The 19026-nt window shown below is 43.4% G+C and overlaps 1 protein-coding gene across 4 annotated transcripts in view; it reads right to left on the bottom strand.

Moving 5' to 3' along the window:
* LOC140199561 (WAS/WASL-interacting protein family member 1-like) overlaps positions 1 to 19026 on the bottom strand; it is a 123637-nt gene that overhangs the window by 21365 nt on the left and 83246 nt on the right. For all 4 annotated transcript variants that reach the window (XM_072261832.1, XM_072261835.1, XM_072261833.1 and 1 more), the window contains exon 2: positions 14263 to 14355. In XM_072261832.1, coding sequence (XP_072117933.1) covers positions 14263 to 14313 — 51 coding nt within the window. In that variant the 5' untranslated portion in view covers positions 14314 to 14355. The remainder of the gene's footprint in view (positions 1 to 14262; positions 14356 to 19026) is intronic.

Genomic DNA, 19026 nt, shown 5'->3' with positions numbered 1-19026 from the left:
ATGACCTCTTTCTTCAAAGAACAGAGTTTCCCTTTCTTCACCATTGATGCTGCCCTCACCTGCAACTCCTCCATTTCCCAGACATCCGTGCTCACCCCATCTTCCAGCCACCTTAACAGGAGTACAGTACCTCTTGTCCTCACTGGCCACCCCATGCATTCACCTTCAATGGAAGCCTACCACCAAACATATCTTTGCCTCCCCAACTCTCCACTTTCTGCAGGGATCATTCACTTTGTGATTCCCTTGTCCATTTGTCCCTCCCCACTATTCTCCCTCCCGACACATATCCCTACAAATGACTGAAAAGCTCGACCTGTCCAGTCACCTTCACCCTTATCTCCATTCCGAGCCACAAACAGTCCTTCCAGGCGAGGTAGCACTTTTCAGCTGTGAATCTGTTGGGGTTGTCTATTACATCCAGTCCTCCCAATGAGGTCCCCTCTACACTGGCGAAGCTCAACATAAATTGAGGGACCACTTTGTCGAGCACCTCCACTTCACCCACCAAAAGCCGAATTCATGTCGGCCTATGGTGAAGGAGCAACACCTAATATTCCATCTGGGTAACCTGATGACATCAACATTGATTTCTCCTTCCGGTAAAATATTTCTTCCCTCCTCCTTCCCCATTCTGGCCCCTTACCTCTTCTCCTCAGCTGCCTATCACCTCCCCCATGGTGTCCCTCCTCCTCTCATATCAGATTCCTTACTCTCCAGCCCTTGACCTTTTCCACCTACTTGGCTTCATCTATAGTCTTCAAGGTTGTCCTCTTTTCCTCCCCCCACTGCTTTTCATTCTGGCATCTTCCCTTCCCCTTTCCAGTCTTGGCCTGAAACATCGACTGTTCATTAATTTCCACAGATGCTGCCTGACTGACCTGCTGAGTTCTTTGAGGATTTTGTGCATTTTTCCCCAGAGGTTGGGTAAGACTAGAAATAGAGGCCATGGGTTAAAGGTGAAAGATGAAATGTTCAAGGGGAACATGAGGGGAGAACGTCTTCACTCAGTGGGTGGTGAGAGTGTGGAATGAGCTGCCAGTGGAAGTGGTGGATGTGGGTTCAATGTCAACCTTTAAGAGAAATTTGCAAGAGAGAACATTTGGGTAAAATGGGAGGATTTTGGAGAGCTATGAACTAGGTGCAGGTTGATGGGACTGGGAAGAATAATAGTTCGACGTGGACCAAGTGGGCCAAAGTCTTTCTTTTTATGCTGTAGTGTTCTACGACGCAATGATTAACATCCATATTGCCCTCTCATATCAACTCCACTCTGCTCCTTTCCTATTCAAACTAATGCCTCTTATCTGCACCATATTCAACTAAAGGAACTGCAGCGGGGTTAACCACAACTCTAGACATCTCATCCGTTATGACTTTCACGTGTGACAAACCATGAAGCATTCAACATTTATCAAGAGGGGTAAAGCAAACACACTACTACATGGGTATGTATTTGTGGAACAAAGGACAGCCACTTTGGTCTTCAATGTCCACTCCAACTACCCCCTTCTGATTTACCTTCTTACCATCATCATCATGTCCCATGTCGTATGATGTGGTCTTTGACTATGATTGTTTTCGGCAAATTTTTTCTACAGAAGTGGCTTGCTATTGCATTCTTCTGGGTAGTGTCTTTACAAGATGGGTGAACTCCAACCATTATCAATACTCTTCAAAAACTGTCTGCCTGGAGTCAGTGGTCGTATAACCAAGACTGTGATATGCACCAGCTGCTCATACAACCATCCACCATCTGCTCCCATGGCTTCGTATGACCCTGATTGGGGTTGCTAAGCAGGTGCTACACCTTGCCCAAGGGTGACTTGCAGGCTAGTGGAGGGAAGGAGCACCTTACACCTCCTTTGATAGAAATGCACTGATCTCCACCCCTCCACCCCACTCTTTTACCAGTCTATTTCTGGTTGACTACTCATCTTCAATTTCCCTCTTGTTTTGCACAATCACAATCCAAAACTCTTTTACTGTCCACTCATTGCCTTCAATCCATTTCCAATCCTCATTCTTCAATACACTTTTTCCTCCCCCAATTCCTTCTATTTAACACACAAAATTATACCCACTACTACTCTGTTCAAAATTTGCTGTCACCTATCACACATCTAATTTTGTGGCTGTATTTGGAACTTTGATATCAGACAATAATGAAGCAACCATTCATCCCAATAAGCTTGCAATGATCTCTCCATTTTAAACAATTAATTTGTTTAGTGTTTTGCCATGATCCCAATGTGTCAAACTCATCTAATCTTGCTGCCAACATCATGGGCATGTGCACAAACACACAGTCATTATAAGATGCCATTACAGTACTTATTCTTCTCACTTAAAACTATTTTAGCAGAACACATTCAAGTTAGTGATTAATCATCTGTAGAAAGTCATTACATGAAATAATGAGTTAGGCAAGATTCTCTAGTGAAATAATCCTCACCATTCTAGATAGATTGGGGCAGCACGGTAGTGCAGAGGTTAGCACAACGCTTTAGGGTACAAGTGACCAGGGTTCAATTCCTGTCATTGCCTGTAGGAGTTTGTATGTTCTCCCCATTACCGTGTGGGTTTCTTCCCACCGTTCAAAAGATGTACCAGTTGATAGGTTAATTTGTCATTGTAAATTCCAGTGATTAGGTGAGAGCAAAATTGGGGGATTGTAGGGTGGTGTGGCTTGATTCCACTCTGTATCTCAATTAAAAATTATATTATAAACCTGGGTATTAAATAGGGCAATGGACAGGATGGAGGAGCAGTGGGAAGCAGGGCTGGATAGGAAGAAAGGCAGTGAGCTGTCACTTGCAGAATTCCAGAAACCGATCGTATGAAATTCAGTTGCACCCAATCACTCTGAATCCACCAACTCCTGGCCAAAACTGGAGACACAGTTGCTGTGATCTAGAGCATAAAACAAACCACAGGAGAAACTCAGCCAGTTCGGCAGCATCTGCGAAAGCAGTGGGATAGGCAGCCTCTTGGGTTGCAGCGAGTGTGTGTAGAGTATAAAAGAGGTGAGAGTGAGAGGCGAGGCAGGGCTGGGAGCTGAGAGGTGGAACCAAGTCAAGAGAGGGCTGATGGGCGTGATGGGTGGAGGGGACAGGGCGAAATGTTGGGAGACAGCAGCTGGTGGATGATAGCTAGAGACAGATAAGGAGAGAGCGAGAGAGAAAAAAAGAGGGCTGATGGAAGCAGGTTGGGTGAAGAGGAGGGTGGAGGTACAGATGGGGGCAGAGGCTTGAAGATGATAAAAAGAGAGACACTAGGCACTACAGATGCTGGAATCTTGACAAGTAAGCAAGCTCCTGGTTACATGCCATTTCAACCCCTGTTCCCACACCCACCCACCTGTCCTCAACCTTCTCCACTGCCAGGGAACAACGCTTCATATTCTGCCTGGGTAGTCAACAACGTATGTGGTCTCAACAGTGACTTGTCCACTCTCAAGTACCCGCCTCCCCGCCCCCGTAATTCTTTTGTCCCTCTGATCCATTCAGGTTTATTGAATGCCAGCCGTCCCCCCCCCCCCCCCAAGTTTCATTTCCCTTTCCTTCACCTGGTTCCATCTGCCTATCACCCACACACTTAATCTAGTGAGTCTCCTATCCCCCCTCCCCACTGGCTCATCATCCCTCCCTCATCTGATTCCATCTCACCTCCTTTACTTATATTCCAGTGTCTGTAGCCTCATGTGTCCACTTACAGCCTTTGTTTCCACCCTTCCCTATCCACCCCCCCCCGCCACAAACTGGGCTCCATCTGCTCTCCTCCCCCCCCCCCACTCTATATCTGTCTCGACCAGCAGCTACCTCCCAAATCCTCCCTCCCAGCGCCATCTGCCCATCATTCTCCTCCTCACCCTGTTTCATGTCAGAACCTGCCTCATTGCTCCCCACCGCCCGCCTGGCTATTTCCCCTCCAGACTCAGTCTCGATACAGGGTCTTGACCCAAAACTTCCACCATCCCTCGACATCCACAGATGCCACCTGACCTGCTCAGTTCCCCTAGCAGCTTGGGTTTTTTTTCGCTCCTGGCCACAACTGACTGCTGAACCAGTTAATGTTTGATTGAAGAGATAAAAAGCAAAGACTTATGAATTTTGGTAGAATAATTTTCAGCAAGAAAAGTGACAAATTAAATCTTTCTAAGTTGTTCTATTAATAATTAAACAGAATCCGAACTGAGATTCACATGTAACGTTCTGATATACACTTACAAATGCAAAATTATCTTGCATTTTTTAGAACTATCATTAAAAGATCTCTGCCACAAGGCTGCTATAGGAAGTGGTTAAAACAGGAACAAAACAACAGAATATTGTTACAGAAAGAATACCGACATTTTTTTCAGATCATTTGATATAAATCATCAAACACATTGGAAGGCGTTGCTACAAAGTTAACCATTCTGCTCCACACACTTACCTGGCATATTCCCACATGAATTCAACTTTGGCACAAGTATTGTATTTTTTTTAAAAACTTCTCAATATTGGTGGAATATAGAACATGATGATCATTTTCATACAAATGGCAAATATTTATTTATTGATTGAGATACTTTGCAGAATAGGACCTTCCAGCCCTGCGAATCGCTCTGCCCAGCAACTCCTGATTTAACCCTAATCATGGGGCAATTCACAATCACCAATTAACCTACCGACTGGTACATCTTTGGACTGTGGGAGGAAACCAGAGCACCCGGAGGAAACCCACTCCATCATGGGGACAACATACAAACTCCCTACACCGACAGTGGCGGGAATTGAACCCGGTGCTGGCATTGTAAAGCATTGTGCTAACCACTACACTACCATGCTGCTCAAAGCTATTTAAGGGAAGCTCAAATTCAAAAATGTCAAGGAAAACAAGTTCTTGGGGAACAACGACAGTAAAGGCAACTATGCCAAGTGGATTTTTTAAAAAAATGCTTCTTCTACACAGGACACTGATGCATTAATGGTGGAAGAAAGGATGGGGAAAGGATTTGATAAAATTAATTTTAAAATTTCACCATCACAAAGGCATCAAAGTAGATATTCAAGTTGGTGATTAAAATTATAGTGAATTAGATTTCTGCAGATACTCTCATTTCTCTGAACGGCAGATCAGAACTGAGGCCAAAAACAAAGGAGCTGGTTGTGGACTACAGGAGGAATGGAGACAGGCTAACCCTTATTGACATCAATGGATCCGGGGTTGAAAGGGTCAACAGCTTTAAGTTCCTCGGCATACACATCACCGAGGATCTCACGTGACCTGTACATACCGGCTATGTGGTGAAAAAAGCACAATAGTGCTTCTTTCACTTCAGATGGTTGAAGAAGTTTGGCATGAGTCCCCAAATCCTAAGGACTTTCTACAGGGACACAACTGACAGCATCTTGACTGGCTGTATCACTGCCTGGTATGGGAACTGTACCTCCCTCAATCGCAGGACTCTGCAGAGAGTGATGCGGACAGCCCAGCGCATCTGTAGATGTCAACTTCCCACTATTCAGGACATTTACAGCGACAGATGCGTAAAAAGGGCACGAAGGATTACTGTGGACCCACATCACCCCAAGCACAAACTGTTCCAGCCGCTACCATCCGGGAAATGGTACCGCAGCATAAAAGCCAGGACCAACAGGCTCTGAGACAGCTTCTTCCACCAGGCCATCAGACTGATGAACTCACGCTGATACAATCGTGTTTCTATTGACTGTCCTGTTGTATATACTATTTATTACAAATAACTATAAAGTGCACCTTGCACATTTAGATAGAGATGTAAAGATTTTTACTCCTCGTGTATGTGAACAATATAAGAAATAAAGTCAATTCAATAACTATACTTTATTCGGAGTTTGAGGTGATTTGTTATGTCACTAAAGACTCTAAAAAGTTTCTACAGATGTACGATGGAGAGCTTTCTGACTGGCTACGTCACTGCCTGATAAGCAAGCTCTGATCTGCAAGGCTTCACCCTCCCCACCATTAAGGCTATCTTCAAAGGATGGTGACATCCATCATTAAGGACCCTCACCTCCCGGGGCATGCCCTCTTCTCATTACTACCATCAGAAAGGAACATGAATACCTACACTTGGGTGTTCTAGGAACAGCTTCTTCCCTTCTGCCATCAGATTTCTGAACGGTCCATGAACACTAAGTTGCTATCCCTTTTTAGTCGTATCTATCCATTCATTTATTTATTTATGTGACATAGTAGTTTTTATACCTTGCACTGTACTGCTGGCACAGTTTCATAATGCAGTTTCACAGTGATAATAAATCAGATTCTAATTAAGCACAACACACATCAAAGTTGCTGGTGAACGCAGCAGGCCAAGCAGCATCTGTAGGAAGAGGTGCAGTTGATGTTTCAGGCCGAGACCCTTCGTCAGGACCTCTTCCTAGAGATGCTGCCTGGCCTGCTGCGTTCACCAGCAACTTTGATGTGTGTTGCTTGAATTTCCAGCATCTGCAGAATTCCTGTTGTTTGCGTTCTAATTAAGCGCATCAGCTTTCATTTTCACATAGGAATGTTCTCAATTATATGTTACTACCACTAGATGGCGACATCAACAGAAATGTACATTAACAATGCAATCTGATCCCCAATTTACATTAAACTTAATAACATAGGGCTCCTCCTCCACCCCACCCCAGTATCCATTCCCACGTGAACCTTCTGCTGATATTTACAATATGATTTTAAAAAAAACAAAATACAAAAGGTCTGTGGTGGCCAGCCAGCAAGTATCCTTTACTGGTTTTAGGATGGAATAAGATCACCCATGCAAGAGGAGAGCAATATCATAGAATAATTCTTTTTGATATCATAATTTTCTTTTTCTTAAGTAAATTTTTGTTTGAGGCATTTAGGCAAACTACTCAATCACGCACGGTTGTTCGGAGCAGCTTGAGTCCTGAACGTTTCATAGTTTTATTTTTGGTTTTAAAAGCAGTGTTTTCATGTTATATTAACTTCAGTAGGGTCTTATTTTCAGTTTTACAATGGTTACTTAGATACTAAAGGAGTGAAATTACACCGGGTTAGTGTTAGAAAGTGGCAAAGGTAAACGATTAGCCATTTTCAACAGCCCCACCCACCCACACCGCCTGCATGTATGAAGAGCCACACTAACTCAGATTTAGAAATATTTAACTTTTACAAATATGCAAAGATATCAGGAAGGGATGCGTTTTTAAAAATTGTTCAAGTTCATCAGTGTTTCTGTCTAATACGCAAACTGGGTTTAATTCTGATTTTCAGTCCAAAATCTAATTAAGTTGCTTCTGTTGAAGGGTCATTAGCTCTCTGTCCTCTCCACCCCCCCCCACTGATTGCTTAACCGCCTGAGCATTTCCAACATTGCCATTTTCATTTCTAAATAAACCAATGATGTTTCTCTCAGTCAACAGTGAAATGAATTTGCTGAAAGGTAGCCTTGCCCGTGGGCTCTAATGTCTGTACTCTCTGATGAAACAGTTCACAACCACCATAAACCTTCAAACAGCAGATTTGAAACACAGGAACTGTTGGAAATATTTTTGCAAGATCCGGTGGAATATTAACAACTTAAAGGACTGCAGATCTGCCCCTTCAGCGAGTTGCTCGCTGGTGGAGATGACGAAGAAGCTGCGCAACGTGAAGGCTTATAACCTGAAAACGACTGACTGTCACGGTCGCTTTTCTTGCGATCACAAGACCCTCTTGGACACTGTTAATGTGGAATGCTGCAAGATTTATTGGCGCAGTGCAGGGGAGGATGGCGGGGGAGCTACCTGGCCTCGGCTGGAGGGAGGACTAGGCCTCAAGCCATGGCGTCGCCTGTCTACAGCCACCAGGAGAGGGGCGTCGCAGCCTGCACACTCCACTGGAGTTGGTGTTGACCCCCAGTGTTCACTCAGCAGAACAACAGACCCATGGTCTAGACCATATACATATATATTTTGCATTATTGTATTTTACTAATACGTGCTTGCCATCCTGTATGTGTGGGGACTAGGCCCGAGCCATGGTGTCGCCTGTTTAGAGTTGCCAGGGAGAGGTGTTAGGCCGGTGTGGTGTGCATCCAGGCTGGAGTCAGTGGTGCCCCTCCCCCCCCAGGCGTTCCATTGTCAGAAAACCAACTCTGTTGTGGTTGTCTGCAGATTTCAGCAGCAATGGGTGGCTTGAGTTTGATCTCTTATATTGAATGGCTGCATCTTTCTCCCTTATGTGTGCTGAGTGTGGGTTCTGCTGTTGCTACTGTATTTTGCATCTTGACCCCAGAGTAATGCTGTCTCGTTTGAGTATTCATGTATGGTTGAATGACAATTAAACTTGAATGGAATCGAAGGGTAACATTTCTGGTCAATGATCTTCTGTCAGAACTGAAGAAACTTAAAAGCAAACATGCTCCAAGTACTTGAAACAATTTAATGATTTTTTTTATGCTTTTGCAGCTTCTAAATGTTCTCTTATTCATCATAATGATCATAAGTGGTTTATGCCACACTATAATTCCTCTGACAAAATCCGGGCTCCCGTTGTTCTCTGCACCAGCTTTGTGAACGGAGGTCAAATCATGCCATTTGGGATTGATTTATTTTGAGATACAGTTCAGAACAGGGTCTTCTGGCCCCCTGAGCAGCACTCCGCCAACCCCAGCCTAAACGCAAGACGATTTACTATGACCATTTTACCTACTAACCAGCATCTCTTTAGAATGTGGAAAGAAGCCAGAGACCACAGAGAAAACCCATGTGTTAATGGGAAGAACATACATGGTTTCATACAGAAGACACCGGAATTGAATTCCGACGCGGTACGTCATGCTAACCACTACGTTACCATGGAATCCAGCTTCCCGCCATGCACGGGGTGAAGTCAGATTCGCACACCCACCATCACCTTGCCCGAATGCCTCCACTACTGTATGTCTACTTAAGGTTCGAAGGTTCATTTTGTTGTCAAAGTATGCACGTACGATACAAATCTGATATTCGTCTTCTCCAGATAGCCATGAAATACAGAACAAACTATGAGAGTTGTTGAAAGAAAAAACACCCCCCCCGGCTTGAAAAAGAAAAAGAAACAAAACTCGCAAACCCCACAACTCCCCAGCCCCTCCCTTGCATGAGAAACTTAGATTGCCCACATGTAATGCATGGGGGGCATCAAAAACCCAAAACCCCAACCCCTTCCCTCGCAAAAAAAAGAGACTATAACATCAAGTTCCCAAGCCCCTCCCTTGCTAAAAAAACAGCAACAATAACATCAAACCCGAATGGATTTGAGAGGGAATGGCAGAGCAGACTTGATGGGCCAAATGGCCTACTTACGATTGTCTTACGGTTTTATAGTCTATTACTGTCATGGTTCAGTTGATATGCAGCAGAAATTATCCTCCTTGTCTGTGTTATCTCCCAGACAACCTCATATCCTCACAATGTATAAACTTAAGTGGACCTTAAATCACATTGTTTCCTGTTCACCAGTAACCAAAGACCTATGCTGGCAAATTTCTTCTACACGGCTCCACATAAACGTCCAAAAGAGATTTATGTTTTTGCTTTTCTGATATTGAGTTGTCCAATTTTAATCACTTTCACTGTTAACATTTATATCTCCAGATGCCAAAGCGCAAAGTTCTGAAATTCAATCTTCGCCAAACCTTTCAGAATTTCGATCCATCTGTTCCTTTTTTAAAGTCTACTGCTTTAACTAATATTTTTTTATTTTCTGTCTCAATATCCCCTCGTATGATTCAACAGCAAATCATTTCATAATTTTCTGTGAAGCAATCTGCATCTTTCTCTTGTATTACAAAGCACTACACATCAGGATACCACAATTACAGTGCATAGCCAAGTTGAATTTAAACCTCCAAACTAGCCAGATGCTTCTAAGTTGTGGAAAATTTCATTAAGAGGGGGGAAAAAAAATAAGGGACAAGTCTTGGCAGCTGAGATCAGCAAAATGTTAAGTATTACTGTAGTTAAAGACCACTACCTCAAGAGCAGACTGTGTGGCACAGTCACTCAGTACTTCAGTTAAGGACTACTACTTTAAGTAGCAGAGCCGCTGGAGTTGTTGCTTCACAGGTCCAACAACAGAGGTTTGATCTTAACCTCTCAAACCGTCTGTGAGGAGTTTGTATACATTCCCGTGTGACCACTCTGGTTTCCTCCCACTTCTCAAAGAAGTGAAGCTTGATAGGTTAATTGGCTACTTTACAATTGTCCCTCACAACACGCTGGAGGAACTCAACAGGTCGGGCAGCATCCGTGGAAACGATAAGTCAACGTTTCGGGCTGGAACCCTTCGTCAGGACTGAAGAGGGAAGGGGCAGAGGTCCTATAAAGAAGGTGGGGGGAGGGTGGGAAGGAGAAGGCTGGTAGGTTCCAGGTGAAAAACCAGTAAGAGGAAAGATAAAGGGGTGGGGGAGGTGACAGGCAGGAAAGGTGAAGAAGGAATAGGGGAAAACACAATGAGTAGTAGAAGGAGGCGGAACCATGAGGGAGGTAGTAGGCAGCTGGGGAGGGGGCAGAGTGAAATAGGAATAGTGGAAGAGAGGGGGAGGGAATTACCGGAAGTTGGAGAATTCAATGTTCATACCAAGGGGCTGGAAACTACCTAGACGGTATATGAGGTGTTGCTCCTCCAACCTGAGTTTAGCCTCATCATGGCAGTAGAGGAGGCCATGTATGGACATGACTGATCATTTCCACGGATGCTGCCCGACCTGTTGAGTTCCTCCAGCGTGTTGTGAGTGTTGCTTTGACCCCAGCATCTGTAGAGCATTTTGTGTTTACAATTGTCCCTCATGTGGGGAGAACCAGATGGGATTATGTGGACTGGAGGTCACAGAGACTTTGAGTGGGAGAATGGAGTTGCTCTCCTCCAAGAGCACCAAAACCTAGTTGAAGGGTTTGGAGGCTTGTGTGCCCCAATGACCCAGAGAGCTACATTGGCTAGAGTCAGGGTCTTGTGCTTTGGCTCTTGGTAGGGTCACCCATGCAAACAGGTTAAATAGTAGAGGCCAGACTAAGAGTCCTCCAGGTATGAGGTTCAGCACAACGCTAACAACCCAGTTGTTACGGAAACAGTAAGGAAGAATCCTTCTACAGCTGTGTGTGATGGTACTCCTGAGTCTCCACCTGGGGCTTGATTGGTTGACAAGAGTAAAAACAGAGAGGAAGCTACTAGCATTATGAAGGAAGCCCTGAACACTGCCAAGGCCAAGGCCAAATTTGATTGGAATGTACAAGCTAGCACAAACAACTGACAGAGAACGACCTTGCCAAGCTGTCGTCATTCCACACAGGAGGCAAGGTCCTCCCTACTTTCTGGCCAAGGAAGATTTCTAACCATATGATGAAGGAACAGCAGTAGATGTAGTGTATATGGATTTTAGCAAGGCATTTGATAAGGTACCCCAATCAAGGCTAATTGAGAAAGTAAGGAGGCATTGGATCCAAGGGGGACATTGCTTTGTGGATCCAGAACTGGCTTGCACACAGAAGGCTAAGAGTGGTTGTAGACGGGTCATATTCTGCATGGAGGCTGGTGACCAGTGGTGTGCCTCAGGGATCTGTTCTGGGACCCTTACTATTCTTGATTTTTATAAATGACCTGGATGAGGAAGTGGAGGGATGGGTTAGTAAGTTTGCTGATGACACAAAGGTTGGGGGTGTTGTTGATAGTGTGGAGGGCTGTCAGAGGTTACAGCGGGACATTGACAGGATGCAAAACTGGGCTGAGGAGTGGCAGATGGAGTTCAACCCAGATAAGTGTTAAGTGGTTCATTTTGGTAGGTCAAATATGATGGCAGAATATAGTATTAATGGTAAGACTCTTGGCAGTGTGGAGGATCAGAGGGATCTTGGGGTCTGAGTCCATAGGACACTCAAAGCTACTGCACAGGTTGACTCTGTGGTTAAGAAGGCATACGGTGTATTGGCCTTCATCAATCATAGAATTGAATTTAGGAGCTGAGAGGTAATGTTGCAGCTATATAGGACCCCACTTGGAGTACTGTGCTCAGTTCTGGTCGCCTCACTACAGGAAGGATGTGGCCATAGAAAGGATGCAGAGGAGATTTACAAGGATGTTGCCTGGATTGGAGAGCATGCCTTGTGAAAACAGGTTAAGTGAATTCGGCCTTTTCTCCTTGGAGCGACGGAGGATGAGAGGTGACCTGATAGAAGTGTACAAGTTAATGAGAGGCATTGATCATGTGGATAGTCAGAGGCTTTTTCCCAGGGCTGAAATGGTTGCCACAAGAGGGAACAGGTTTAAGGTGCTGGGGAGTAGGTACAGAGGAGATGTCAGGGGTAAGTGTTTTTTTTTAAAACGCAGAGTAGTGAGTGCGTGAAATGGGCTGCCTGCAACAGTGGTGGAGGCAAATACGATAGGGTCTTTTAAGAGACTTTTGGATAGGTACATGGAGCTTAGAAAAATAGAGGGCTATGGGTAACCCTGGAAATTTCTAAAGTAGGGACATGTTCGGCACAGCTTTGTGGGCCGAAGGGCCTGCACTGTGCTGTAGGTTATCTATGTTTCACACCATGCTCCTTCAGTGTCTTCAAGAGGACATGGCCACAAGCATCATGAGGAAACTTTGGAGATGGATGAGGCAAGTGATGAGAAGAGAGGCCAACTCCATCACCTAGACAGTACTTCACTGGACCCCTGAAGGGTGGAGGAAACGTGGGAGACCAAAGATAACTTGGTGCTGTACCTTAGCGGCAGAAATGAGGACCCTGAACTACATCTGTGGCACTAGACAAGATGGTCAAGAATAGATAGGTGGAACACCTTCATTACTGCCCTAACAGGCAATAGGTAAGGAGTTGCTCTGAGAGCGGGCATAGTCATGAAGGATCGAATAGCTTCCTTCTATGACGTAAGCAAGAATGGAAGGGTGCTGTCAGAATCTTAATCTGAACTTCCAACCCCAAAAAGAGCTGCGAAACCTCAGTCACTGTGTAAATTTAAAACAAAGAATCAATATAATTCCCAGATGTTAATGAATCAAAAGATATGGAAACAGTGCAAGAAAACGGGGCCAAGTTGTAAGATAAGCTATGATCTTAATGAATGAAAGAGCACTGTCAAAGGACGGGTTGGCCTAATTCCTAGCTCCTATTTCTTTTGTTTTCATCAACTGACACTTTGGCACATCACCAAAACCGGCCTCCCCTCCACGGATCTGTCTGTGCTTCTTGCTGCCTTGGTAAGGCAGCCAGCATAATCAAATACCCCTCCCACTCCAGCCGTTCTCTCTTTTCCAACTCCCATTGGGCAGAAGATACAAAAATCTGAAATGTATACCAACAGGCTCAAGTACAGCTTCTATCCCACTGATGAACAGACCTCATGTATGATAAAATTGGCTCTTGACCTCACAATCTACCTTGTCATGGTCTGGAACTCCATTGTCTGCCTGGACTATGCTTTTTATAACTGTAATGCAACATTTTACATTATTGGTTTCCCCTTGTACTACCCTCTAGGTACTAAAGAAACAATCTATATGAATCGCCTAGGTATACAATGCTTTTCAATGCACCTCAGTATATGTGACAATAATAAACCAATTTAATTTGAATTTCCTACTGATCACAATTTCTTGCTCCCCTAAACTGGTGGATCTATGTTTCTCCACAGGAATGATAACTTGGAGGAGGAGGAGTTCTCAATCTGGAGTCCACAGATCCCTTGCTTAATGGTATTGGTCATGGCATAAAAAAGTTTGGGAACCCCTGACTTAGAAGAATCTCTGAGGGCAAGAAGGACACAAAGTGTTCTGCAGATTAGAGACTTCAGTGCTGTAACTTCACTGACAGATGAGGGCAAACAGTGTCAGATTGGGATGTGTACAAGATCATAAAGGAATAAACTTTCAGGACAAATCTGCTAGTTCTGTACTTTAACAACGGTCTCTCTTCCAAATAACTTTCTGGAGGTTTTGTGAAGCTCTTAGTGCCACGACTATACAGGAAAGATTAACCACAAGGTTTACTGATAGAAGTGCAATCTTAATAGGCCACTTTCCAAAGACTTGGGCTATGACGTAACAGAATGTTTGTTATAAATATAATAACATTTTAATTGAATTGAATTTACTTCTTACATCACTCACATACATGAGGAGTAAAAATCTTTACGTTATGTCTCCGTCTAAATGTGCAATTTATAGTAATTTGTAATAAATAACAGAACAATCTTATCATCGTAAACCAAAATAAACTTGCAACTCTGAGTCATTTTTACCTGTGAAAATGTTGGAGGAGGGGGCGCTGGGGGAGGAGGAGGAGGAGGCATCTTTCAGTATTCAACAGGTACGTGGGATAACTGTTCAAAATCCTACAGAATGATTAGAAAACAAAAAGTTAGAAACATCATTTTAACAAGTTGACTAAAACATTACAAATATTTCTATTTTGCTTTTTCTACAAGTGCAGTCTGATTCACAACGTATTTCCAGAACTTCCTGATTCTACGTAAGAATATGGAAGTCAATGCTTCAACCACTTGTGTACTTTGGAATATACAGTCTGATTTAACATATACACATAAACTTGATGCTGAGGGTTGGCCGTGTATCACTGAAAATGACACAACTTTAATATCCAATTAGGAATGAAAATTACATTATGAAATATTGCACGTGAATAAAGACTGTCATGTTCAGTCTGTCATTGCTTTAAGGCTATGGCTGCTTTCTGGTTGCAATGTGTTTAAAGAAAATTATAGACACAATCAATGGACAAACTGCAAGTTTGTGAATTCTATAACTGATTTCATTAGATATTTATAACCTACTGAAGATTCATACTTGACACTGACAATGAAGATAGTAAAAAAAAATCAAGACGCATTAAAAATGACAAAATCACAGAGGACAAAGAGTACTTAAATTAAAACCAGTCTGTGAAGCTCGCAATTAATTATGGCAAGTTGGGAATGCAAGTCTGAGCATGACAGATAATAAGGTAGCTCATTCAAATGCAGGCACATAAATTTTAAAAAACCAAAGCAAAATAATTATTGAAATGGTAGACAACACATAATGGCAGATCAGCCAGAAATTATGCTGGTTAGGTCATAGAGTGGCAGCCCTTCAAGTCACACATTGAGAAAAAGTTTTTTTTTTAAATGGTCAGATAATAGCACAGAAACAGGCCCTTCAGCCCATCTATCCCATGCTGAACCATTTAAATTGACTACTCCCGCTGACCTACACTAGGGTCACAGCCCTCCATACCCCTACCATCCATGTACTTATCTAAACTTCTCTTAAACTTTGAAATTGAGCTTGCATGCACTACTTATGATGGCAGCTCACTGCACACTCTCTCAACCCGCTGAGTGAAGACATTTCCCCTCAAGTTCCCCTTAAACTTTTCACCTTTCACTCTTAACCCATGACCTCTAGTTGTAGTCCCACCCAACCTCAGTGGAAAAAGCCTGCTTGCATTTCCCCTATCTATACCATTCATAATTTTGTACATCCCTATCAAATCTCTTATCAGTCTTCTACGTTCTAAGAAATAAAGTCCTCATCTATTCAATCTTTCCTTATAACTCAGGTCCTCTAGTATTCTGTGTACTCTTCCAACCTTATTTACATCTTTCCTGTAGGTTGGTGACCAAAACTGCACACAACACTCCAAATTAGGCCTCACTAATGTCTTATACAACTTCAACATGACATCCCATCTCCTGTACTCAATATTCTGATTGATGAAGACTGATGTGCCAAAAGCTTTCTTTATGATCCTATCTACCTGTGATGCCACTTTCAATGAATTATGGACTTGTATTGCCAGTTCCCTTTGTTCTAACACACCCCTCAGTGCCCTACCATTCACTGTGTGAGACCCACCCTGGTTGGTCCTACCCAAGTGTAAAATCTTGCACTTGTCTGCATTAAATTCTTCTGCCATTTTTCAGCTGGCCCACATTCCACTGCAAACCATGATAGCCTTCCTCACTGTCTAATACACCCCGTATTTTAGTGTCATCCGCAAATTTACTGATCCAGTTAACCACATTATCATCCAAATCATTATATACTGTAGATAACAAACAACAACGGACGCAGCACTCACTAGCCACAGGCCTCTAGTCAGAGAGGCAACCATCTGCTACCACTCTCTGGCTTTTCCCACAAAGCCAATGTCTAATCCAATTTACTACCTCATCTTGAAGGCTGAGCAACTGTACGTTCTAGACTAACCTCCCACGTGGGACCTTATCAGATGCCTTGTAGAGAACATCAACTGCTATGTCCTTATCAACTTTCCCGATAACCTCCTTGAAAAACTCTAAGATTGATTAGACATGACCCACAACACACAAAACCATGCTGACCATCCTTAATCAGTTCATGTCTTCCAAATACTTAAATATCTGCTCCCTTAGAATACTTTCCAATAACTTTCTCACTACTGATGTCAGGCTCACAGGCCTACAACTTCCTGGTTTATATTTAGAGCCATCCTTGAACAGCGGAACAACATTGGCTATTCTCCAATCTTCTAATCCTCTGGTACCTCCCCTATCGCTAAAGATGTTTTAAATATCTCTGCTAGGGTCCTGACAATTTCTGTATTTGCCTCCCACAGGGTCTAAGGAACACCTTGTCAGGCCCTGGGGATTTATCCACCCTAATTTGCTTCAGGACAGCAAACACCTCATCCTCTGTCATCTCTATAGGTTCCATGAAGTTAATGCCGCTTTGCCTCACTTCTATACACTCTGTCTGTCTCCTGAGTAAATACAGATGCAAAAAAATTAAATAAAATCTCGCCCACCTCTTTTGGCTCCACACATTCTGATCTTTCAGAGGACCAAGTTTGTTCCTTGCAATCCTTCTGCTTCAACGTATCTGTAGAATCCTTGAGGATTCTGCTTCACCTTGTCTGCTCGGGCAACCTCATGCCTTCTTTTAGCCCTACTGATTTCTTTCTTAAGTGTTCTCCCGCATTTTTTTATACTCCATAAGTGCCTCATTTGTCCCTACCAGCCTACACTTGCTATGCACTTCCATTTTTTCCCTTAACCAGGGCCTCAATGTTTCTTGAAAGCCAAGGTTCCCTACTCCTGTTGTCTTTATTTTTTATTGACAGGAACAAGCTTTACACTCACAAAATTTCACTTTGGAAGGCCTCTCACTTACCACGTACACTTTTGCCAGAAAACAACCTATCCCAATCCACACTTGCCAATTCCTTTCTGACACCATCAAAACTGGGCCTTTCTCCAATTTAGAATCTCATCCAGCGGACCAGACCTATTGCTTTCAATATTTACTTTTGAAACTGATGGCACACTGAAATGGAGAGCTCGGGCTCGTATGCTTGGAATGAGGCCACAGATGAATGGAAAAAGATCTTGTTAGAAGGCAGGCCAATACAAAAGTTCCGATAGAATATTTAAATAAATTTGAGTGACACGGAGCATTGGTGAAATTGGCACAGATTGATTGGGAGACACTCAGTAGTGCTAGTTATGGCTGATTGTAAAGAAGTCTTCAATTGTGCAGGAGGTGATGGACAATTGACTTGCCCATGCAACAATAATTATGAAGCAAACTGGCAGCAGCAGTAGTCTTAACTAAATTTAACATTCTGATTCTGTAGCATTGTAACGCTGCAGGGGAAGACAATAGGTGAAGGCTCATATGTTGATTGTCATTCATTGAAACCTTAATGATTTCTCTGATCTCATCACCAAACAGAGATTTCCTGTATTAACATACTGTGGAACCCTGCCACAACACAGAGTTTAGGACATGTCTATTTTGTCATTTAATAATCTACAAAGTGTGTATATATTTGTATATTCAACAAAGCTTCCTTCACGACTGTAAACAAACAAAATACATTTTAGGGTCTCAAGTTTGTGCTCATAATCACTCAGACCGACCACCAATATACGAATACTCAAAGTGGTTCTGCCCATGCAAAAGTTACCTACTATACTTAAAATGTTAAGTTAATTATAGCTAAACAGTAGCTAATCAGTTATTGCTGTGTTTGTGTTTGAAAAATATAAAATGGCTCTGTTGAGTGTGAGGAGAGGAGACAGACTCTTCAGAAGATTTGCCATGTTAAACTTAGACCTTTGCCACTATTATCTACAATCTCTCTGTCACTTAGTCACAATTGCAATGACTATCCCTTAACTTTTTCCTTCATTAGTAGACACAGCTTGGGTCTCCCTCCTGACACTTATCCTCACAAGCAGAACAAATGTTACACCTCCTCCCTCACTACTATTCAGGGCCCCAAATAGTCCTTTCAGGTGAGGCAACACTTCATCCGCGAGTCTGTCGGGGTCATCTATTGTATTCAGTGCTTCTGGTGTGGCCTCCTGTATATCGGTGAGACCCAATGTAGATTGGGAGACCGCTTCGCCAAGCGCCTACGCTCTGTCCGCCAGAAAAAGCAGGATCTCCCAGTGGCCACCCGTTTTAACTCCACTTCTGACATGTTAGACCATGGCTTTCTCTACTGTCGCGATGAGGTCACACTTGTTGAAGGAGCAACACCTCATGTTCTGTATGGGTAACCTCTAACCTGATGGCATGAACATCGGCTTTTTGAACTTCTGCTAATGCACCCCACCACCCCCCTCACTATTCCTTATTCCCATTTTCCCTCTCTCCTCACCTTACCTGCCCATCACCTCCCTCTGGTCTCCCCCCGCCTTTCTTTCTTCCACGGCCTTCTGTCCTCTCCCATCAGACTCCCCCTCAAATCCTGGATTTCTTGCACCAATCAACTTCCCAGCTCTTTACTTCACCCCTTCCCCCTAGTTTCACCTATCACCTTGTGTTTCTTCCTCCACTCCCCCCAACACCGTTCTTAATCTGACTCATCTTTTTTTTCCTCCAGTCCTGATGAAGGGTCTTGGCCTGAAACATTGACTGCACCTTTTTCCATAGATGCTGCCTGGCCTGCTGAGTTCCTCCAGCGTTTTGTGTGTATTGCTTGGATTTCCTGCAATTGCAGATTTTCTCTTGTTTGT

The sequence above is a fragment of the Mobula birostris genome, chromosome 6 (assembly GCF_030028105.1).
Source record: "Mobula birostris isolate sMobBir1 chromosome 6, sMobBir1.hap1, whole genome shotgun sequence".
Taxonomy (NCBI): Eukaryota; Metazoa; Chordata; class Chondrichthyes; order Myliobatiformes; family Myliobatidae; genus Mobula; species Mobula birostris.
This window is presented reverse-complemented; position numbering and strand designations above follow the sequence as displayed.